Source organism: Porites lutea, chromosome 9 (assembly GCF_958299795.1).
Source record: "Porites lutea chromosome 9, jaPorLute2.1, whole genome shotgun sequence".
NCBI lineage: Eukaryota > Metazoa > Cnidaria > Anthozoa > Scleractinia > Poritidae > Porites > Porites lutea.
This window is the reverse complement of record NC_133209.1, coordinates 16385623-16410558: the sequence shown is the minus strand read 5'-3', so window position 1 is coordinate 16410558 and position 24936 is coordinate 16385623. Positions and strand designations below refer to the sequence as shown.

At 39.5% G+C, this 24936-nt stretch overlaps 3 protein-coding genes and 2 pseudogenes across 3 annotated transcripts; 4 read left to right on the top strand and 1 right to left on the bottom strand.

The window, feature by feature from the left end:
• The first annotated feature begins 720 nt into the window (after positions 1-720).
• Positions 721-3673, top strand: LOC140948944 (uncharacterized; annotated as a pseudogene).
• Positions 3674-5418: 1745 nt separating this feature from the next.
• Positions 5419-7682, top strand: LOC140947774 (uncharacterized). The gene has a single exon (XM_073396965.1). The coding sequence runs from the start codon at positions 5539-5541 to the stop codon at positions 7075-7077; it is 1539 nt and encodes a 512-aa protein (XP_073253066.1). The 5' UTR covers positions 5419-5538; the 3' UTR covers positions 7078-7682.
• Positions 7683-7751: 69 nt separating this feature from the next.
• Positions 7752-9287, top strand: LOC140948943 (uncharacterized; annotated as a pseudogene).
• Positions 9288-9584: 297 nt separating this feature from the next.
• LOC140949276 (uncharacterized) lies at positions 9585-11064 on the bottom strand. Its single transcript, XM_073398502.1, has 2 exons — positions 10401-11064; positions 9585-10052 (listed from the first exon to the last, which is right to left on the bottom strand). The coding sequence occupies exons 1-2, from the start codon at positions 11062-11064 to the stop codon at positions 9640-9642; spliced, it is 1077 nt and encodes a 358-aa protein (XP_073254603.1). The 3' UTR covers positions 9585-9639.
• Positions 11065-14097: 3033 nt separating this feature from the next.
• Positions 14098-18178, top strand: LOC140947807 (uncharacterized). The gene is made up of 2 exons (XM_073397004.1): positions 14098-14397; positions 17488-18178. Exons 1-2 carry the CDS (start codon positions 14215-14217, stop codon positions 17632-17634), a joined length of 330 nt encoding a protein of 109 aa, XP_073253105.1. The 5' UTR covers positions 14098-14214; the 3' UTR covers positions 17635-18178.
• Positions 18179-24936: the final 6758 nt, after the last annotated feature.

Below are 24936 nucleotides of genomic sequence, written 5' to 3'. Positions count from 1 at the left end.
TAATATTAGGTTTAAATTGGTTGACATTTCGTGGTCTACATGCACATGCCGATGGGTTTCAGAGAATATTTAATTTTGCATTATATCTTAAACTGATACGTGTGACAGGACAATCCATGCTAATAGAATTTCCAAGAAACTGAAACAAGAGATTTAGTGATAGTACGAAAATAAGTTTGGCTAACTTAATGTTTCGAAAACGAAAAGTATTATTATGAAGTTTTATCACATTGCATTTGAAGTTCAGTTTTAGTCTATTTCAGCAAAGATGGTAAATTCGTCTTCGAAAGACCAACGCGTGGGTAAACGACTAATTCCCTAACCTTTATCAAAGAACAGCCTGGAAGACTTAACAGATCAGAGCACTTAGTGAGGCAGACTGCGTCGACGATTGTCTAGAAGAGGTAGGAAAAAAAAATTTTTTTTCAGCCAAAACTATTGCGTAGTATTGATTACCGAACAACAATTGAAGCAAGACACGTCCGTAGAAACATGTGTTTGTTATTAGAGTTGCGATAATGGCCTTACAACCACATGCGTTGGTACACAGGTGATTGATCATGAGCCTCAAGAAGGTGATCATGATCCACTTGTAGTGCCAAGATTAAGCCTAAAAGATTATGTTCTCTATACATACATGTGGTCTACATTTCAATGGAACGAGACTAGAGAAACCGGAAGTTTTTCTTTTTGACTGGTAGGTTACCCTTTGTGTTCTACATGGCTCCTGACACGAAAAGGAGAGTCGCCGTCACTTCAAGCTTATGGGTTGTAATGGCGTTTCAGATATTCACCCTAGTCAACGATTTTCCATCTCTTTTGTCAAATGCAGGCAAATTTACTGCGGCTGTGGCGGTTGTGCATCGCCTGTTATGGACTTTACGTTATGTCATATTACATCATCTGGGAGTATCCTTTTTCCAAGTTTATCGACGACATATAAATGACGTTTTAAATAGCAATGAACGTATTTCCCGCAGCTATGGCGTTTTTTCTCGTTATCCTCCCATTGCTTCAGAAGTTGATTCCAATCTTTATAGAACACGCTAAAAGGGTTCCGAGACATTGGGATGTTACCGTGGAAACGGTGGGATTGTTTGTTCTTGTTTACAGTCGATTTATGGCCATGCCGATATTTTTCTTTCTAACACTCGTTGTTCAAATTTACATCCTGGAACTGAAGGACTTCCAAGAACAGATACAGCAAAGTGACATAACTCTAACGGAACTTTATCCTCTCAGAGTATCTGGGGACATTCGCCGTTTTTCTTTGTGAAACTGTGTTTCTACTCTCCCTCCCGTCACCGCATAAATAAGGTCAAATAAGCTCACAACTCAGTCGTTTGATATTCACCGTATCCACTCTCGATAGCGAGGATCAGCGCCGAAGGGGATTTGCGTTAAAGACAGAACAAAAAATAGCTCTGTTGCTGGTCTGTTAGAAAGGCACCAGAGATATGGAAACGTTGGGTTCAAAGTTGCTGGCCTTCATATAACACAACTAAAATCTGTCTGGTCACAGACTCTTCTTGGTCCCGTTATTGCCTTCGTAGGAAATGTTTTGCTTAAGGAGCACTTTTAGGTGTTAAATTGTTATTGTTGTATCTAGGCATTTCTTGCGTGTTTCCAATAGACCTTTCCACGGTTTTTCCACTTTAAACTTTTGACATGGACATGTTAGGGAAAATCCATCGACTCCGCTGAAGCTGAAAGGCCTTAAAGTCGCGAAATTTTACAGACGTTTGTATTGTGGGGGTCACCAACTTGTTCCTCACCATACAAACGTCGATGATACTTTAACTGTCCTCCGAGTGCAAGGACGCTCTTGCTTGGTGCCACTACCTGAACGATTCGCAAATGATAACGATATCCTCGAAAGAAGAAAACGATTTCGCCGCTAATCTTGCTAAGGTAGGAGTTCAATACCTTTTTTATTCGACTCATTTTGCCTTTATGAAAACAAATAAGGTCTCTGCATAAAAGAGAAAGAAACCGTGTCTAAAAAAACCCGATTATTCTGAGAACTATTTCAGATTAGTTTCTTCAGGTACTTCTCTAACTTTGGTAAGTATAAAAGTTTTTGGGAGACCGCCCCCCGCCACCCCCCCCCCCCCCCCTCCCCCACCTCATCTCAAGGTCTGGATCCGGCACTGCTTCTCGTTCAGTGTTTCTTCGTTTGCGTCCCTGACCTCATAAGTGAGTGCAAACTAAAATCATGTCGAGTTCGACTTTTTTACCTTAAGGTTTAGATCAGGAGAGGGCAAGAGAGATACTTTCTAAAAACAAAATTGATAAGTTTTCGAAAAGCCAGATTCATGATAGGCTCGTTAAGGGTTTGGCTGAGCTGTAATTACGGAGCCCCACACCTGTTGGCCTGAAAGTACGTCAAAGTTATCTGAGATTGTAAAACGATTGCTAAAAGATTGTAAGAGAAAACTACTGCAAAACAGGTGCATGTCTACACTAAATGTACTGATTAAATCCTAGGCTCATATCAAAAAGAAAAACATGACCCAGGTACAGCTGTGGCTTGGACTAAGAAAAGAAAACGCCCAAAGTCCTTTTCAGTGGGTGGATGGTCGATCCTTAAATGGAAGCTACACCAACTGGTCACCAGGGGAACCGAACAACCATCATGGCCTCGAACTGTGTACTGAAATGCTGGTATCAAGAACTTATGGGTCACATAAGTGGAATGATATAAGATGTGACCAATCGGGGTATAAGACGATTACGATTTGCGAGAAACCCTTGCGAGCCGGTGATTAAAACTACTTCGATGCTAACCATGGAATCACGCTTACAGCTTGTCCGAATACTCTTCAGAGGGAGCTAAATAATACAATGTAGATACAAAAGGAAGGTCTGACAATGCCAAAGTAATTCTGACGTATTTAGTGTTTGTCTAGAGAGGCTAATCAATAACAGAAGTATTTTCAGGATGTCTTATTTGCTTGTTCTTGGCGAGGAGTTTGAGAGAAAACCGTAAGCTCCACATGACAACATTCAAATGCATTATTTTTAATTTCATGAATTCGTATTCTAATTAAATCCAATCCAGTTAGATTTTGTATTAAATAAGAATTTTCTTTGTTCTTGTGTAAGGATGTTTTTTACTGTCTTTTGTTGTTTTTAGAATTTTCGGAGTTTCTTTTTTTCACTCATGGTCAAGTATCATGATTAAGAAAGAGACAAGAAAGGGCCTGAGGGTCTAGTGCCCACAATTTCCAGACGCTTAGAACAAGGCATGCCAAAGAGAATTTTCTCTTCTTCCATTGTTTTGTTTCTTTCTTTAGTAAACGTTTAATTTGAAAAATAAAACACTTCGGTAAAGTGTCCAGACGTCAACTGATCGGTAATGGACTTCTGAACTTGGATTACGCAAATCTGCAGTTGTAGCAATGGACCGATGTAGGTAGTTGTCATTGATGATTGTTTGTACCTTATCCCCTAGTCTCCCTCGCAGCTGTTTTTTGGATGTCACGCAACGCTCCCCCAAAAGAACGTTGCGTGACATACAAAAAACGGGTGCGAGGGAGACAACTTATCCCCCGTCGTTATGATAATTTAAAGTACGAAAGAAGCTCTAAGACTTTATATTCTTACTAAAAGTAGCCTAAAAAACGATCTAGACAAGTATAACAAGTCGTTTCCACCCTTGAGGGAAATTTAAAAAACAAGATTTAAACATCATTGAAAGAAATTGCATGCAGACTTTACTCAATCATTGTTACAATGTATTTCCATCATAATTACAATGTATCGAGGTATTTCTCATACCTCTATTTTACAATATTTTCTAATCACTCGGTTTAATTTACAGATGGAGTAAAGGTTATGGGTTCCATTGATTAGTTGTTTGTGTATTTATTGACTCGGTTTGCTCTGCCAGAGTATTCATGATTTTGAAAAAGCTAGTCCTATGTTCGTTGGTTATCTCACTTAGACGGGAATGAATTGCTCATTGATTGATAAATCGAACAGTATTGATGGTTGTTTGACTGTGAGAAAATAATTTACACAATTACACATGATTGGTCCATAAGCCCATTGATTGGTCACCAATTTGTAAGGACTGTTTGGTCCTTTAAACTTGGGTGGATAAATGGCAGGTGATTTTTCATCAAACATGGAAATGTTAGAATCAACTGCCAACTTACAATTTATTGTCATAAGATTGATTATACAGTACATCGCTAAATATCCGGACTGCTGAAATCGGTATTTAATACAAGTGATTTTTGGTCTATGTGGCTCAATTTTGGCTCATCACGCCTTCTTTTCAAATAAGAAGAGAGAAGCGCTCCTGTTCTTTTGTATCTATTTATTCTTGTGCGGCGACGTGTAGTAAGTTTAACGAGGATTCGAACCACAATCCCTTCATGAAGTGTTCAGTTGTCTACAGTCGACTCCCGATAACTCGAACCTTCAAGGGAAATCGAAAAAAGGCACTGAAAAGGTTCGAGTTATCGGGAGTTCGAAGAAAATAGCCGAGAGTAGGGTAAAAAACAGTTTTTACTGCACAGTGAACATGTAATCACATCTAATTGTAGAAATGTCAAGTGAAAATTAAAAGATACTTCTAGATTATAAATCAGAACGTAATAGCCTAAATAGAGCATGCGTTTTACTGTTTTGAGAAGAAAAGCTGCTTCACGTTAGCCTGTGACAATCAACATCACCCTCCACTATTAAACTATACTCCTACAACACGTCAATAGGAAATCCAAATTTCAATGTTTCCGACGGCAGTAGACGGCTTTTTTCCTGACTTTCTAAGGGCTCAAAACATGGTTCAAGTTATCGAGGGTAAAATTATATAGAAAATGACCTGAGGGGAAACGAAAATTGGTTCGAGTTAGCGGGAGTTCGAGTTATCGAGGGTTCGAGTTACTGAGGGTAAAATTACAGTGAATGTCAGTACGACGGAAATCCAGGGGAAATCGATTTTGGTTCGAGTTAGCGTGAGGTTCGAGATAGCGAGGGTTCGAGTTATCGGGAGTCGCCTGTATCTCCTACTTTTCCTAGAACGTTCATGCTAAAAAAGAACTCTTGGTGCTTGATACATATCTGATGATGGTATGCTTGTTTGAATAAAGCGAACAAGGGCTTCCGGCTCAGTAGATTTACATCAGTGCTAGTTCCGTGAGTAATCATAAATACAGTCAAAAAAGTGTAAAATTTTGCAACCTTAAACACCTTTTAACATTTTTATGTATGCGTGTGGCGTGGTTTAGCAGGGCCAAGTGTTATTGCCATGTGTAATTTTTTTTGTACATTAATTTTATATTGGTTGACATTTCACGGTCTACATGGACATGCCGGTGGGTTTAAGAGAATATTTTGCATATTTGAATTTTGGCAGGACAACCGCTGCTAATAGAATTTCCGAGAAACTGAAACAATAGAGTTATTCAAAGTACAATAATATGGCTAACTAAATTGTTTCGAAAAGGTAAAAGCCTCCATGTAATTTGATGACATTGCATTTATTCCAGGTTTAGTCTATTTCAGTTGTAGCTTTTTCCACTAGAAAAGATGGCAAATTCTTCTTCGACAGACGAACGAGTGGACTTCACGTTTTATGTTCCTAAGGCTAAACGGCTAATTCCCTTACGCTTATCGAATAACTCCCTGGAAGACTTCAAAAGAGCACTAAACGAGGCAAACTGCGTCGACGATTTTCGAGAAGAGGTAGAAAGAACTTTCAGCCAAAGCTATTGCGTAGTGCTGATTACCGAACAACAACTGAGGCAAGACAGCTCGATAGAAACATGTGTTTACCAGAGTTGCAATGATGGCCTTACAACCACAGGCGCCGGTACCGAATCCTCTATTAATAACGATTTACCACAGGTGATTGTTCATGAACCTCAAGAGGGTGATCATGACCCACTTGTAGTGCCAAGATTAAGCTTAAAAGATTTTGCTCTCTATACATACATGTGGTCGACATTTCAGTGGATAGAACCTAGAGAAAGCGGAGGTTATGCTAGTGGATTGTCGTTTGTGTTCTACAAGATTATGAGAGTCACCGTCGCCTTAAGTTTATGGGCTGTAATGGGGTTTGAGATATTCAACCTTATTAACGGTTTGCCATCCCTTTTGGCAAATGAAGGCAAATTTACAGCGGCAGTGGCCATTATGCATCGCTTATTATGGACCTTACGTTACGTCATATTACATCATCTGGGAGTATACTTTTTTCAAGTTCATCGAGGGCATATAAATGACGTCTTAAATAACAGTGCCCGTATTTCCCTTATTCAATGGAGGAAATCGCACCGGCTCATTCGGGATCTCATGGCAACAACGGCGTTTTTTCTCGTTATCCTGCCATTGCTTCAGAAGTTGATTCCAATCTTTATAGAACACGCTAAAAGGGTTCCGAGAAATTGGGATGTTACCGTGGAAACGGTGGAATTCTTTGTTCTTGTTTACAGTCGATTTATGGCCATGCCGATATTTTTCTTTCTAATTCTCGTTGTTCAAATTCACATCCTGGAACTGAAGGACTTCCAAGAACAGATACAACAAAGTGACATAACTCTAACGGAACTTCTCAGAAATTACAATGCGATGACCACAAGGATTCAAAATTCTTCGCGAGCTTTTCAGCCGTATTTGATGGGGCTTTTGTTCCTGTTGGTGCTTTGGGGGACAATAAGTGTTTACTCCAGTGTGGAAATGTTCCAGCATATCCCACCAGCAAACAACATTTTCTATGGTGTTATCCTCTCAGAGTGTCTGGGGACATTCGTTGTTTTTCTTTGTGAAACTGTGTTTCTATTTTCCCTCCCGTTGTATAAATCAGGTCAAATAAGCTCACAGCTCAGCCGTCTGATATACACGGTAACCACTCTCGATAGCGAGGATCAGCACCGAAGGGGATTTGCGTTAAATACAGAGCAAAAAATAGGTCTGTTTGCTGGTCTGTTAGAAAGGCACCAGAGATATGGAAACGTTGGGTTCAAAGTTGCTGGTCTTCATATAACACAACTAAAATCTGTCTGGCTGACTCTTCTTGGTCCCGTTATTGTCTTCGTAGGAAATTTTTTGCTTAAGGAACACTTTTAGGTGTTAAATTGTTATTGTTTTATCTTGGCATTTCTTGCGTGTTTCCAATAGACCTTTCCACGGTTTTTCCACTTTAAACTTCTGACATGGACATGTTAGGGAAAATCCATCGACTCCGCTGAAAAGGGTGCCTTTAAATTAGAACGTCAGCCAAGATTGAACGTGTATTGCTTAAATTAACGAGGATATAGCTTCTCAAAGTCGCGAAATTTTACAGACGTTTGTATTGTGGGGGTCACCATACAAACGTCCACTGTAAATTTTCGCAATTCTGCGGACCTATATCTTCGCTCGCTTAAGATGTATCACTTTCAAAGTTGGCAGTTCTACTAATTTTAAGAGACGCTCTTTCTAATGGTGCGGACGGATTTTGTCTGAGTAATCCACGTCAAAAGTTTAAAAATAGGGGGAATAAGGGTCTCTTTCAAATCGGCCTTGCACAGCAATTGGTCTTAATTAGTTTTACATGCATTATACATTTTTCCTCTGTAAATTAGTTATTTGTTTATTTATTTATACGAATTATTGAAAAGCTAACTTTAATTCATTTACGTTCATCTTGTTGGTGCCCATATCTCTAAGCTCAGAAAAGGCGTCGGCAAAGTCACATTAGGGACTTTAAGATACAACGACGCGGACGTGACGAAAGCCGACCGGAAGTAAAAATACCCAAAATGACTACCACTGCGCATGATGGTGACGTAAACAAGCCGCGTCCTTGCTCAAGACGAACGCGCTGAAGACCATTTTGACGTTGTTGACAAACTGTAAGTATTTCAACCTATTTTGACTTATTTAAGACAGTGAATTGGCACTTTTTGTTTGTATATCGAAAGCTTAATTATCCCGGCTATATTCCTCATGTTTTTTTTTGTTGTTTCCTTTCAGGCTCAGTTGACTCTCGAACAGTAAACACAAGAAACATCAGTTGCCACGGCCTCGAATTCCAAACCGCAGTGAGTAGATTTTTGCATTCTTCGTTCAGTGAATTACGGCTAAAGAAACAAAACGATTTGTTGTATAAAAGCAATGTTGTTCCCGATTATTTCCTTCTTGTCGAAGATTTTCCCATCCTGGTTAAATTTATTCACAGATCTTGGTTACTCGCACTACGCTTCATTTTGCGGGAATTTAATTCACGCACTATTTCCCGCAGAAGTTGTGTGAGATTTTAAAGAAAGACAACAAAACAAATTAACAGTAACATTTAAACGACTATGTTTGCCAAATAAGTGCCTCTGACGGGAAAATGTTTGCTTTATTAAGCAGTTCCTACACTGAGAGTAGCGGGTTTATAACTTTACACACACTTGGCTTGGCCAGCCGACGTCCAAGACTTTGCGGCTGTAAACGATAGATTCAAATTATTTTCTAGAAGTGATTTCCGCATATAGTACAACATTCAAGGTTTGCTTTAATTTTCTTGTAGCTGTGCACGTATATTAAAAAAAATGTATATGTCGCTTATTTTTGTCGGCAGGATTATGAACTGGACGGAGGAACATGATGTGGTTTTTTGCCGAGAAATAATCTTTGTAAATCCATTCAGTGCAAAGAAGAAATCCGTTCAGCGAAGTGCCTTGTGGCAAAGAGTGGCGGATACCCTAAACAGCATTAAAGATCCTGTTTTTTGTGTGGATAAACGCTCAGTTCGAGACCATATCGGGGTTTTGGTGCAAAGATTTAAAAGAAAAGAGGCCAAGGAATTGAAGGAAAGTGGTATAAGCCCTACGAAAACTGAATTAGATGAAGCTATAGAACAAATTATTGCCATGGAAGAGTCTGCCGATGAGCAGCACGACCTGGAAGACGGCGAAAAGAGGGACAAGGTGGAAGGAGACAGGCTGAAAGCATAAGAGATGCGCAGAACTGCTATGGAGACATTAGGGAAAACACAGAAGAGAAAGTCCGAGGAGGGGCAGAGCAAAGCCAAAAAAAGCAGAAGAAGTGGTAGTGAAACGGTAGAGTTTCTTAAACTAAAGGCGGAGCAAGACATGGATATTAAGAAGCAAGAATTGGATTTGAGAAAACAGGAGCAAGAGAAGATGGCTATAGCCCAAAATCAGCAAACTTATATGTTCAACCAAATGTTAAAACAACAACAGGAACAGCATAAACAAATGCATGACATGCAATCCTTACTAATGCAGCAGCAGCAGCTACAAACCACAGCAATGATGAAGATTATTGAAACACTAGTTCCGAAATAAACAACTTCGGTTTTTTTTTAAATTCCTTGAGGTGCTTCAGGTCTCGGTTTACTTTGTTGTTATATAAACTTGAACTAAGTTGCCTGGACTTCAATCCGGCGAAAGACAATCAGAACTATAACCGTGTTAGATGTTTATTGACTGGAGTTTGGACTTGATTTCGACGTGTTTAGAAGGTTAAAAATTTACATTTTCCATGACTGGATTTAAATTGATGCTGACAGCCATAATAAAGCCAAGTTATTCGTTGTGTTTAATTTTATTTGACATTGATTTACTTTTCTTGGTATCTTCCCATATAAACGTAGAACAGTTTTTAGGTCTTATGTTGGGTGGTTACAAAACAGCATGATTAGGAAAAGTAATGCTCTAGAGAAGGTGGATCTAGGTCAAAAAACTGGGATGTTGAATTACCGTACAAGCATGTCAAAACATTTTGAAGGACTGCACAGACAATGTACATTTTGCCTACTTGGCTTAGCCCTATCTTTAAATTCCGTTTGAAATCAAGAAATTTGAAATAATTTAAAATATCAGAAAAAAGCCATTCAACGGAACAGCGAACTGCACTCATGGAACTGTTGTAAGCTTGCTGTTGGGGAGTCAGTACTCGCTGCCGGAAAGGTCCCTGGAGATGCATTCGAAGGGGATATGCTGGATCCCCGTATATACACATCGGTTGGCCAGTTGTTGAGACAGCATGCGCCCGGAGACTGTTGTAAAGGCCAGACTCTGCCAACATTGCTGCGTCATGCCTCCTACCTTCTGTTTAGACAAGATAAGAAACTTAAGTTAATAAAAAGAAAGCAGTGTTGATATGCTATCCATGCAGTTTACTTCTTTACTGACAGAGAGTGGTAAGAGAAAATGGGCCGGTGGGGGGTGAGGGTGAGGGTGGTCAATGGAAAAGCCCGTGAAATTCGAATTTGCTTTTCTCACAATTGTTTTAACCCTTCTTCTTATAATAAGCATAGTAATTGGGAGGAGACTTAATAAAGAGTAAGTAATGAAAGCAATTTTAGATCTTCCTGTAGTAGGTTTGTTTGTAGGGTAACTGAAGTGGAGGCTTGCAAGCTAAAATATTATTTTTAGTTTGTTAGCAGTGTGGCTTACCTACTGGACCATACAAGTGTGCAATTAACCCATTTGGTAGGACCAAGGACTGAAACTTTAATCCATGTACGCGTTTGTGATCGTTGTAGAGTATTTGCTGGTTTTCCCCAGGTCGAGTAATTGGGCGCACGGTTCCATCTACGAAACCAAAGCAATTGCTTAGTGGCGCACCTTTGTTGAAAACAACTTCCGCATACTTTTCGAGCTCCAGTGGATTTAAAATGGTTTGGTTCCACTGCGTGATTCTGTGGCTATGATGCGCATAAATCCAGTCTGTTACGGTGTTGCTTATCATACAAAGTTCTGGAACCGGTCGTCCAAAAATAGGTATCATGTCGGAGTATCGACAAGGAAAGGCATATCGCTTTAAAAGCATACAAAGCCCTTCTGTTCCTTCGCAAACCGTTCCCTGGTCGCATACGAAGAATTGTGGAATTTGAAGAACATCTTCTACCAGAGGAATGTGGTGCTTTTCAACCCTGAAGTTCGCCCTACACTCAGCTTCACTTTGGCTCTCCAGATTGAACGGCGGGTAGTTGTCGTAAGGGAAATCTAAGTTGCTTGAACTGTTTTCTTCGAAAAGTAAAGAAAATTCCTCATCCGTAATGATACCACAGGCATAGCTAGCAAGCAAAACTTCTCGGGTTTCTTTAAAAGTCGCCATTTGCACTAAAAACACTAATATAATTAGTATCTGTTACTTCGGAGAGAAAAACAAATTTGCTACTTTTCTTTTCTATCAATAAGTGGCCGCGTCGCTGAATCCCGCCATCTTAACTTATTTTTCCCGCCACAAACACGGCGTCCTCGACACAGGCCCCACGCGGCTACGGCGTCTTTGATGACGTCCGCGTTCTTGTATCTTAAAGTCCCTATTTACACAACACAACTCATGAGAACAAGAGACGACTGGCATAAAAAGGCAATAGGCCATTCCGAGTTCCCCCGGGCCTCTGTATCAAAACGAGGTTAAGTGCTCAGCCTTTGATAGGCAAATAATTTTTCATTCTCATGCAAATAAAACTCATTTTCACAAGAAAGGTTGTGCACTTGGCCTCATTTTGAAAGTGAGGGTTTTTGGAACTCGGAAGTGGTCTTTTACAACTCAGGACAAATAATGGTGGAATGAATGCCTATCGGTTTTTCAGACAGCAGGCGAAAAGACAACTGAAAATTGCTGCAAAAATTCATGTGAAAGCGAGATTTTCATTAGTCAAGGAAACAAACACTGTATGTAAAGTCCTTAACTGCCGTTTAAAATCTGTCAAAATCCTTTTGTCACATCGTTGTGTCACTTCCTACTTTACGTCTACAGAACAAGGGTCTTTTTTGCATGAGCATGCGCGACCGCTGACTTGTCAAAGAGCACGCGACCAGCGACAGCGACCGTGCTGCATAGTCATAGGAACCAAATTGTTCACTTTGAAAGCTTGCTTGAGATTGAAATGGTACCAGGAACTTAGGAAAGATCTTCGTTGTACAAAATAAGTAAAGATCTGTTGATTTAAAGTGGAGACTGATGCGCTGAACGAGGTGAAAGAGCAAGTTACTCAAGGATGTCTGACACGAACATGGCTGCTTGTTGTTGTTTGGCGCTCGACTCGTGTCTTGATTCCCCTTTAAGAACCGCAAAGTTTGGCATAGAATGCATTGCTGATGCGTAGCTACTGAGCAAAATTTTCTTTAATTAGTGTTTATCTATAAATCGGATGTAAATCAGTTTCTCGATGCCGTAGAGGATTTCTGTCAATTATTTGTTAATAGCTGATTTAGCCATATTTCGGGAGTGGATTAATAACGATCAGCGGGCGACTACCAGGCCGTTTTCAGTTGGAATAGAAAGTTTTTGCCTTAAGTATTTTAGCGATACAAAGTTTGTTTATAGGAAAATTGTAGAACTTCTTGTTTTTGCGTGGTCTAACATTGTAACGCATCTTTTACAGGAATTTGCTTTTAGCCAGAACTGAAATGTTCTAATGATTTTTAACTTTTGGTCGGCATCACATGTTTACTGTACCTCTTGGGAAACCTAACCGTTTGTTTCATCAAAATCGGTCACAAGATTGGACTTTAATTTCGGTCCTATTGAATGTTCATTTTTTTTATTGTTCGAGACATACAAAGTGACAACCACCGACATCTCACCAGGTGACTAATCTACGTCTCGTGTGCTTTTAATTTTGTAGCTTTAAAGTGCTGGGAAAATTGTAGAACATATATTAATTCACTGCTGAACTGAACATCGGCTTTCGCGCGCACTTTGAACCCACTCGCTGAAATTTGCTATGTTTTTTTTTAAATATTTCTCTTCCTTTCCGATTTCAAAACAAAGAAAGTTGAAAGTGTTTACTTGCATCAACAAACGTTTTTGCACTTTGTTTAGTTTTTGATGAGGCCAGCGCAATCCTCCAGGCACTACATATACGCGCGCTGTTGTTCAGGTCAAGTGGGTAGATGAAATTTGATAGTAGCTCGTGTATGTTAAAGCCGGTCTACTTCGCTTTTGTTAAGACCATGTTAGAGTTTTTTTTGCAAACTACACATTTTGTTAAATCACGAGCACATTCGCCAAGACCAACGAGCAAAATAATCGCTATGTTAGCTTTGAGACGCGCCATTTTGATGAAGGCAAACCCTGTGGTGAGCCTCCATGCACATCGCTTGTTCAGCGGTCGCGCATGCTCATGCAAAAAAGACCCCTGTTCGTCTACAGTAAATTTAACAGTAATCATGAAGGCAAGCTAAAGTGTGATTAAGGGCTTTTAGTTTGATCACAGACCCTGCAGATCTTAATGAGACTGAACCTCAGACTGTTGGGGTTGGTGAACTAGAGTCCTCTTTTAAGAATTTACTAGAGAACAACGTTAAATCTGTTATTAGAGGCTTATCTTCTAACAAAGCACCTGAGATGGGAGGGGAAGTGAGAAGTGAAAAGGGTCAATTCCAATATAACCAGAGGCCTGTAACGTTTAGTGATCTGGGGCCTGGAAAGCTGTTTAGTGTTTGCCGCCTTTGCACCTGATTCAAGAAGAAAGTTTCAATAATTTTGAAAATGATACATTGAAACTGCCAACGGATAAGGAAGCGAAATTGACTGGTTTGTGAGCCACGAACTGTGCTACTATTCAAAATGTTTTGATTCCAATATTTGGCTTCGGACCCGAAACGTTACGGGGCGTTTCGAGAAACGGGCGCATAGTCCAAGTTGTTTTAATAAAGGCTGGATAAAGCTATCCTCCGGATAAATCACTCAGACTTGCCAAGTCTCACGACTTTTTCTTGAGTCTCACGATTTCACGACCTATCTCAGGTTCGCACGAGTTGGGAACTGATTTCCCACGCTTTCTCGAATGGTCACGCTTGGTGTTGTAGGGTTCGTTTCCAAGTTAGACATCAATAGATAGCCACAGCTCTATCCAAAGAAAACGTTTAGCGGTCGCGACTTGCTTCTGCCACAAATTGTGCAGACGTGATGACTTAATGTTTCTCTTTTTCAACTTCCACTAGGAAATATGGAACATCTCAAGACTTTTTACCCATTTCTCACTACTTTTCCTAGCTCTAGGTTCCAATTCTCACAATTTTTGCCTTTTAAAGGATGGCAAGTTTGAATAAGAAGCCAAGAACTCTGTGTGAGAGGTTTCAAACCCTGGAGCCTGGGCACGATAGATGCTCGCTATACTTTATGGGTAGGTTCACAATGGCGGACAACATGGCGACGTAGAATCAGGCTTATCAGGCTGGACATGCAGCGATAGCTCTTTCAACGAACAGTTTGGAGGCTGTCTTTGTTTTTCTGTTTACTACTATAGTGATGTCCGCCTCACGAGCAGCTCTTTCGTTAATAGAGTCAGCCATTAAAAAACATAATGTCGTCGTGTTCTCCAAAACAACATGCCCGTTTTCAGTTCTAGCCAAGAGGATTTTAAGTGAGGCAGGAGTTGAGGAGATGAAAGTTTACGAAATCGAACAAAGGCAAGACGCTGCGGAGATCCAGGTGAGAATATGGAAAGTTAGCCATTTAAGAGACAAAATGAAAATGGTGATGAAAATTTATATAGTAATGGTTTGCCGATAGAAATCTTAATACTTTGGGGTATTTACCATGATTGTACCAAATGCATCAGTCAATTCCGATCTCGCTCCCAGCTGGAAGTATACATGTAACTTCTTATTAATGTGCAGAGTATTCATTCCTTGAAGCCCCAGTATCCTCATTCAAATACATGTACCCCAGACAGATTTCCATACATATTTTCTTTAAAGAGTTAGTTGAGAGAATTCATCAAAGGATCAATGCATTTTCCCTTAAGTGATCTTTTTACCAATTCTCATAACAACCTTTTCTTTTGATTATACAGTCAAACCTGTATTAAGCAGTCACCCTTAGGGAATGGCTAAGTGACCGCCCAATACAAGTTGACCGCCCAATACAGGTTGCAAGAAATACAGTTCAAAATTCGATCTCCAGTGCTGATCAAATCAGACGTTTGCCCTCAAATAGAAATATTCATTTCCGGCATTTTAATGATTTGCGAAAATAAACAAGAAAATCAATTGTTGTACCAGGTGTGTTAGAGTATTAATATTTGAAACTGTATGAACAAGTAATTGACACCGTGTGACCGTTTAATACAGGTTAAGACAATGAGACTTCGCAAATGGTGACCGCGATCGCTTAATAGAGTTGACCCCTTAACAGAGGTTGAAATTACAGTACATCAAGAGAAGAATTTTCGGGAATTTGAAAACTGACCGCTTAATAGCGGGTGACTGCTTAATACAGTGCCGCTTAATACAGGTTCGACTGTAGTGATATTGCTGAGAAAATATTGATGTTGGTCAAGGGTTCATGCAATCAATGAGGCAAGCATAATTTCAGCAACCCACTCTAAACACTTCAAACTGAAAATCTTCAGATTACAAATGAACCTCCATTAAAGCAGCCACCCTTGGGTTACTGGCAAGTGGCCACTTATTGGAGGTTGGCCACTCAATAGAGGTTCATCATAAATAGAGTACTAAAGTGTGATATGTGTACTAAAGTGTGATATCATAAAAATGAAATTTCTGGAATTATGGGATTTGTCAGGATGTTCTGAAAGAACAATGTCCAAGAGGCCTACTTGCCAAAAATGAGCATTTCGGGGCAAATTGTCTGTGAGATCGTAGCCCAGTTATGCTTAGAAAACTCCATACAAACCCTTTTAAATTTTTTTGGATTGACCCCCCAAAAAATTAGAAGGGTTTGTATGGAGTTTTCTGAGTATAACCGGCTAGCATCTCAGAGACAATTTGCCCTGAAATGCTCATTTTTGGCAAGTAGGCCTCTTGGACATTGTTCTTTCAGAATATCCTGACAAATGCCATAATTTCAGAAATTTCATTTTTATGACATCATCACTTTAGTACTCTATTAGCATAACATGAGCATGTCCTTTAGCAGAAACATCCCCTTTAGTTTGAAACAAACACATGACAGGAGCAGCATTATTAGTCCATGGTTCACAATCAGTCATCACCTATCTTGGACTGGATTTCCCTTCATCATATTCTCAAGCCCTAGGATTTCAATTCCCATGGAAAGCAATTTTTTGGTTCCATAACAATATTTTTTATATTTTGTGAAATTCATGGGAACCCATCTCTTAAATGTTTTTAAATTTTGGCGCTGGACACCGGCGCCATAAACCAGCAATGTATAATTCCTGATGGAACTGATAGATGCTAAACATTTTAGTGTCATATATGAGTCGTACCTAATGAATTGCCCAAGTAGTTAAGTATCTGTCTGAAAAAATAATGAATTTCTGTAAATGGACCCCTAAGGCTGAAAAAGGCACTGCGAAACTATTTTCTGGTTCTGTTACTGTAGACCACGGTAAATACATGGTACCAGAAACTTTCGTTACTGCGAAATCCTAGGGCTCGTATTCTTCAAATAAAGCCAAACTATTAAAGTGTACCAAGCGCTTGATGGCAGCTTAATAGAGTCGAAAACAATGGGAGAACTCTTGTTGGGACAGCCAAAAGGTGGCCACGGCAGCTTGATAGAGGTGGCTGCTTAGTGGAGGCAATTATTTCGAGACTACTACTTAATAGAGGGTGCTGGCCTCGTAATGGCGGTTCAACTGTGTTTTTCATTTAATCATTACTATAACAAAATCCTCAAATCTAATGGCTATCAACTGTCCTGATTTCAGCACTAATAGGACAGTGTAATAGGACAGTACATTGCTCGTGCGCACTTAAATGCCCTTTTTATTTTACTGCTGGAAAAAAACTCTTGGGATTTCTTTTGTTTGAATTTTAAAAAAGCCTTAAACATCACAAATTTTGTTACGGTTATAAATAATTGGTAACAGAACTTCGTGTCGTCCAATTCAGTCTGTAATCATACTCAGACTTTGTTAATCACTTGTATGATTACAGACCGAATTGGACTCCATTCAGTCCTATTACTATTATTTATTAAAGGGCTAGCTTGGGGCCGTCAATTTCTGTCATTAGTGGTATGAAAGGTAACCTGCACCACAGACAAAATTAAACCCCTTGTCAAGTCACATGAAACTTACACAAAGCACAGCGCTGGACTTGGCAGGAGCAATATCATTTTGACATTCGATCGTTGTTACCAGCACTCCGTAACCTTTGGTTATTACTAGTTTTAAGCTTTTCTTTCAGATTTCAGAAAATTTTGTAGATGAAACCAGAAAAAAGCAATTTTCATGCATGATGTCACTGTTTTACACCAGTCTGGGACCAGATCGTTTTAGCAAATTTTTCTTAGACCACCTATAAGCTGTATGTCCTGACTGTTTCATATCTTGATATACACACACAGGCCCATGAACCAATGGTCAGGAAAATTGGCCATTATCATTAATTTCATTGCCTTTTGTGGCAATCAGCAGTGTTGTACAGATAACTACAGTGGTGTTGATTGTATGAAGTTTTGGATCTTTGGGACCAGATAAACTCTCTGTAATGAAATGGTGTCCATGACAAGGGGTTTGATTGTGACTTTAATACAGAAGGGTGTTGTTTTTTTCATCGAAATGATTTCTATGTTCCCTTTTGTCTGTAGAGTGCCCTCCAGGTAATGACAGGGAGACGAACAGTGCCTAATGTGTTCATTAAGGGAACAAGCATTGGTGGAGGATCAGAAACCGCTGAACTGTACCAGTCTGGCAAGTTAAAAGAAATGCTGCAAGAGCAAGGAATTGTAAAGTGACAATTTTAATCCATTTTAATCCAAATTATGAATAATATGAATGTTATGATTGAGGCTAGTAGGTGCTTTTAAATTAGATCAAAGAAGGAGATTTTCATTGACTGCATCATTGTTCAGTATTATAATATTACCGGTAACCATCTTATAGCCTCAGAATCAGAGTCTAACAGTCTGATGCACTGTTACATGTATTCTTACCCCCAGGAGGTACACTCAAGTACCCTACTAACAGGGGGTCATCTCTTTGACTAAGAGTCTAAACTTTCACTCTTAATATATGTAAATTCCCTGCTCCCTCCCTTGCCCTTTCCTAGTTAATACATGATTTTAGTCCTTAGCTAGGGGAAGAGTTTACTGTGATATTGAGGTGGAGTATTATTTCAAAGGCATTCAATTTCTCAGTGTGTTGTTTAATGCTGCATTACAGAAAGAGCCTGCTTTCAGCTAAAGACACAGGCCCAAGTTTTAAGGGGGAAAGGGTTAAATAGTGATTTTTTTCAATATAACCTTTTGTCCCCATTTGTAGCCACCCCTGCATGTATACTATAGATCTTAAACTTACCAGCTGAATGCTTTTAGATTAGCAAAATAACAACTTTTTGGGTATATTTGCAATTGCTTAAATTGCAATTACCACTGAGACAATCATATCTTCATTTTAAAAAAAATGAATGCTTGTAGAGTTTGCAACTTTATTATTTTAGGTTTCTTTTCAGCTAAAAAGCCGTGACCTGGTGATATTTTTAATACCTCGTAGCTGAATACGAGACAGTAGCCTACGCAGGCTAATGAGACAGCTGGGTAAGGTTATCAACTGAACGAATTTCTTGAAATGAATGAAGGAGCAGTTTTATGGACAAGGGTAGCCTGTTCCTTTCTCTCTGATAGTGGGGATGACGCATTGTGTTCGCGCTTTCTCAATTTTACGGACCATACTATCTCGGAGCCTGGAACAGGCTAAGACAGGGGATGGAAATGGCTTAATCTGCTCAGTAATGAACGCATGTAGGCGAGGGGCCCGAGAACCCCCTCCCCTACACTCTATTTTTAGACCAAACTAAAGTTCGGGGCCGAGAAAATGTTATTTTTGGGACGGGTCCTTTTTTCACGTGTATCTTGGGTTCTGGGTGAGCATCGCCCCCCCCCCCCCCCCCCCCCTCCCCACCACCCTATCACTTCCTTCAAGATCTATCTCTGCACTGGAAAGAACTGTAATGTACTGTCCACCTTGGGATGTAAAAATGTAGTGCTCTTAAGCCTATCTGAACCTTTTAAAGTCTGCATACGAAGTAAGTATTTACAAATGCATGCTTATACGACTATAATAAGAAAAATTAAAGCGCGGATCACACGCAAAGGTTAAACAGACTTGTTCCTGTTTTGTGGGGTATAAGTGGCAAATTTAGCCGAACAGGTTTTTAAAAACTAGGTTATTTATTGTTGCGATCACTTGCGGGGTGGTACTGGACCCATGATACAGCACCATGGATGACTGGGTTCGCTGATCGAGTTCTAGACCCATACAGCTGTACATCCATTACTCTTATTCTGTTATTTCCGAAGATGACGCTAGAAAACAAGGCCTATGTCCCAAAATAGCATGTCAACAATGACCTCAGTGATTACACAGCTGACAGCATTTTCAGAAAATCCTTAATTAACCTTTATGGACGACAGTTGCTTTTTCAACTTAAATTATCTATATTTTTTTTGCTAACACTTACAAGCCAATTATGCACTCTTTAGCCTTATGAAGGTGCAAGTACTGAAAGATGTATGGCGGAAATTGCATCCGCGTCTTTTTCTCTTTGTTAATTAACTTTGTTGGGATCTTGCTGAGCCGAGGTAAAAAGTCATTTGAGCGGAAAACCTTGAAACAATACCTTATAATCTGAAGTGACTGTTGTATTTTAGACAAGTTTCTTATTAGCCCCTTCAAGTATAACCCTTCACGTTATTTTAATGTGGAAATTTGGTTTCTTCTTTTAGTAAAAACGTTTAAGTGCTGCGCGTTTAAGTAGTCCGGGTTCCTTGGCTGTTTGTTTATCGAGAATGCCCTTGATGTAGAGGTGAATTTTAATATGTCTATGGATATTTCATTGTTGGAATTGATGAGGCGGGAACAATCAGTCTTGTTCCAAAATATAGCTATGTTTGATCACTCGTGCGTCTTTCGATATTTCGGTTCAGTCATTTTAAAAAATGTACATGTAAATACATTTCCTTTTATTTTTTTATGAGGCAGAAAAAAAAGCAAGCAAAGCAAGTTTTTGCTCATCTAGGCGCATATAGTATTTTGCTTACGCAGCAGATTGAAGTTTACGGCTCGTACTTGTGCACCTGTAATTGCGTTTTTTCCAAATCTGTTGAGGATGCTGTCAGCTGCCCCGCACTGTTTTGTGGTGTTACTAGCCGTGCAGCTTGTCCAGGGTTCACATCAACGCAGTGGTACAGAAGAAGAGCACTCTGTCAGCGAGGGCTTCAGCAATCATACAACATGTAGCTAGAACTGTAGAGTTAATGAGTCTGATTTCACCAAACAATGTGATCCCGTGTTTACAAAGAAGAGACTGATCACATTTAATGTTCTCTACGACCTGGAGGTGAATAAGAAATGCCTTAACCAAACATCTTATAAATCGCTTTTTACAACTTTAACGTATCGACACCGGCAAACATTACGCTTTCCAGCTTTTCTCGCGGAATTAAAGGCGTTTGGACTTTGACTTGGATTGTTAGTTGCTACGAGGAAGGACAAATCAAAGGGTTTTGCCACTTTGAGCCCAGAAGCATAACGATTTTAAGACCCAGAGACTTTCGAAAAGAAGTAAAGGAGAGTATCGAAGAGATGGGCTACGTTGTATTTACAACACAGGAAGTTCAGTCGTCATGGGTTTCAGGTTACGTTGTATTTATCATCGTGTTGGGGGTTCTTTGTTCGAACCATCTCCCAGCCTTACTTTGTCTTTTCCCTCCAACACTTGTCATGGAAAATGGCATTCGATATATTGTCCTAGAAGGAGCAAGTCCAGTTAGTATTCGAAGTGCGGTGGGGAACAATTTATTCTTCAATGATTGCTCTATCGTCAAATCTACTCGGTGTCAGACTGGAAAAATGTTCATATTCCGTACCCTACTCGTGATGCTTTCGATTCTTCCCGTCGCTCTTGGAGTTGTTATTGTGAATCCTTAGTTCTCTATTTTTGCCTTTCCATTTCACACAGTATGCGTGGCCATCTACTCTATTAAGGTATTTTTTTGTTTGTTATTTCTGCATACAGTAAAACCAGAAATGAAGAACTGCTTCGCTTGTCAAACATTGAAATGTAACCCTCGTGCTCAATGTCTATGCCGTGATATTCCTCGGCAAATCCTCAACCATATGCGAGCGCAACCCTGATTTTAGCTAAATGCTGGAGTTTGTTCGTTCGAGGTCTTCAAAGGTATTATGAAATAATTACTCTGAAGGATTTGCATACAAGATGGGTTTTCCGTGGTCCTCTGTTTGTACTGTTTTTGCTCACTCTTCCATTTGCTGTTATATTATTACTTTTATCATCGCTGCTGCGGCTGTATATTGAATTTTTTAGTACAGTTCCTCAGTTTGTCTTTTTGAGGTCGTGCTCGCAGGTATTTCTTTCAAAGCTGTACATGTCGTCCCTTTTTGTTCGTTTACCAGCTTTGAAAAGGTACGTTCAATTGATCGACAACTTCGTTGTAAGTTTTTTAGCCTCTTTCGGCGGAGGTTGTATTTTGACATGTGCCTCTTTGGGTATTCTGTTAACCCTTTTACTGGCCGTCATCATGGCGCTTTCGTTTCCTGATGAAAGTTCCCCCTTTGTGGCGTGTTTTCTTCTTTTCTGTTACTACTTGATGAGCAGCTACAGCTCATTCAGTAACAGGTACCATGATCTCTCCCTTGCAATTTTTAACTGTTACAAAAAACAAAGTCATCGAATCTCCCATGAGGGACTGTGCACAGACGTCAAAACCGATCCTTCTAAAAGCAAACGCAACGTGATAAAAATCCCGAAGGAGCTTTTCGATATGGCTTGCGCAGAGCTTAAGTCCATCAGAGAAACTCTTTGCATATTGATTTTGAAGGTGGCCTTCATTTCAAGTTTCGTATTCCTTGTCTTTTACTTGACAATGCGGCTACATCTCGGTTTTAAGCCTGTTGCAAAAACTGCAGTTGCGTTTTTTACCGGGTTGTTCCCCAAGATCGTCACCAAATACCTAGGAGGAGAAAGACAAAAACGAATTATGGCCTTGGCCATTGAAGAGAAATCTCCTAAAATTATTGAAGCGTACTTGAATAGAGTACCACGAGCCAATCAAGGGCAGGAAAATTCTGGCGTTGATACCGATGAAGTAAGTTTACTAGTTGATGAAGATGAAGAGATTGTCGAGATGGTAAACATACATTGAACTGTATAGGTGTTGACTGTAAGTTAACTGTTAAGGATGTTAAAAAAAGTTGTAACCTGACTCTCTTGCTATTCCACAAAAAACTACACAAGTTTAAGTAAAGTGACGTTTGTAGATCTTAAATTTAGCAGTGTTCAGTATCTGGCTTGTAAGTAGTCATTATGTATTGAGTTGAATCAACAGCTTCATTTAAACAAACCTCGACTTTATGAACCGTTCGTTTTTAATGGGGGAGGGGGAATGGTGGTATTCGACGGGTAGCCCATGCAGTATATGATGACCACCCTCTTCACAAGGAATTTTTCTAGGCGGCCCTCCCTTGTATACCAAATTAATTGAGATCACCCCCCCCCCCCCCCCCTCATAAAAAAAAGAGAGGGAGGACAAAGAAAAAAATGGCTGAGTTTGTTATTTTTCCCTAATGAAACGTTCGATATTGGTATGTTTTTATGCTTTTTTGCATTTTAGTGAGGTAGAATTGCCTTTTGATGCATAATAAAGTAGGGGGTCCGGGGGCATGGTTCCCCGGAAAAACCTGAACTTTCTGAATGTCAGACACTCTGGTTTTTGGCATTCTGGTAGACTGTTTGCATTATTACAAATGCCGTCAGTGGAAAATTTGAAGGAATTTTTTTCATGCCCCCCCCCCCCCCTCAAATCCCGCCAGCCCCCCCACCCACCCCACTTGATTAAAAAAATGAACGGTCCCTTAGTTGCAGTTAGTCACTCATTCACGCGACCAGCAGCTATGCCAACGTATTGAGACAAAAGAATGTTTAAAAAGAAAAAAAGGTTCATCTCTCACACCACTGGTTTGGGAGGCACTAACATGGCCGCCGTTTAATTGTTTTAGGACACCAATATGGAAGACCTAACTTCAGTTAAAAACGCTCTATTAAACTCTCTTTTCGCTTTTTTTATAAGTATGCAGAATTGCATTGTATTATTTCCAGAGCAGCTTTTTATACCTTAATCAATTTTAGAATTTGTTTCAGTGAAAGCTAGCTGCGTGGAGCTCATGTATGCCTCTAAATAATGGCATAAGCTTTGGTGAAATTAGTTTTTTGACGATCTTGCTATTAGCTACGAAGTGATTATGAAAAATAAGTTCAGTCGTCATATGCCTGTTGAGGGGTGAATTTGAGTGCTTTGTCATAGTAGAGACTGCAAACTTACTAGGTATTCTGTGCAACCTGGTTGGGTTGCAGTAAGCAGGGGCACCCAACGTCAATTTTTGGAAAATATCTGTTCGGAAGACGATTTGACATCTAGAATTTTCGGAACATTTGTTGTAAAATTTCTTGCTTGCCTGCCTATCCTAGGATTTTCGAACATCTAAGAAAAGGTATAACTGCCCATTTTTAACGGATTTTTACCCTAAAAAGGTCACCATAATTTTCGGGAGCCTCTTATCTGGCTGAAATTTTCGAAAAGGTAACTTTTGATCCCTATAATTTTCGGACCACTAGACTTTCAGCTACGAAATCCGAACAGATGAAAAGTTTTTAGGGGATAAAAATATGCCTATATCTACCGTTTAAATACTAAAATACGATAAACAATGCTATGTTTAAGTGGTTTTGAACTATATTCTCGTTGGGTGCCCCTGAGTAAGGTCAGAGAATAAAGCAGTATAATAAATAGTGAACGTGGAATTCTGAAAGTCGTGTTTAGGGTTTTATTTCATCCGGAAACCGTTTTCATCGAAATCATTCCATCCTGATCAAATGCCATCGAACGAAATGCAACACCGTTTAACAAGACGCTAAACCAGATTCAACGTACAGTAAAACCCCGCGTATAAGAACCTACAATTTAAGAACCTTTCAGGCTGGAATTTTCATTTTAATCACCCTTCACATAAGAATCATTTCAGACTGAAATTTCAAAGTGGGTTCTTAATTTCCAAAGTAATATAAAGTTGTATTTTGTATGATTTGTGTATGCAACTAGAATGAAAATGTGTGAATAATTTAATATAAAAGGCTACACCCACCAATACAAGTACTTTTTTTCTTACCAAAAATTAAGAACCCATTTAAGAACCTAGATAGCCTGATTTCAAGTTAAGCACCATTTATATAAGAACCTGTTCAGGCTGACTTGGAAAAATCTAGGTTCTTATACGCGGGGTTTTACTGTATTGCATCAATCAAGGTTTGATGAATTTGGACGAACATGACGTAGTCTTTTTTAAAGGTCTTTACGCCCTCTACAGCTGGGTCATAAAACCTTCCTCCTGTCATTTTCGCGTCATGAACATAAGTATGAAATCTTGTTAATGCAATATCATTATTAACTGAAGCACATCAAGTATTACAATCTTTGCAATTTGTTGAAAATATTTGAAGATACGATTAAGTTGCGTGACACTTATTATGACAAAACTGAGTTTGGTACAGAAAGAGAGTATAAGCATTTACCATCGATCTACACTCATAAAACACGCTCAACAATCACAAAGCTTTTTAAAATGGACCAAATGTTGCCAAATGATTTGATTAGTTGAATAAGACAAAAGCTGTCAAAACATCAAAGCTATCTCAAAGTGAAACTAGCGAAACGTTCTGTGAAGTTGAATGCAGAGGAAATGTACTTTTTACGTCTAAAAATCGGTTTCTATAGGTAAAAACTGCTTTCAAAACCGCCCGAATTGCGGACGTCATTAACATGACATTTCAAAGTAAATTGCTTAAGGTGATTCCCTAGTTTTGCACTGCACATCTCTTACTGCGCATAACAAGATGGTCGCCGTAAAAAAGAGCATGTGAAGTAATATTATTAAAATGAAGTTGACTGAAGAGAAACGCTATTGGAATTTTTGCTTGCTGTTGTTTCTTGCCGAGGTGAGACTCAATGTGTTGGGAATGTGCA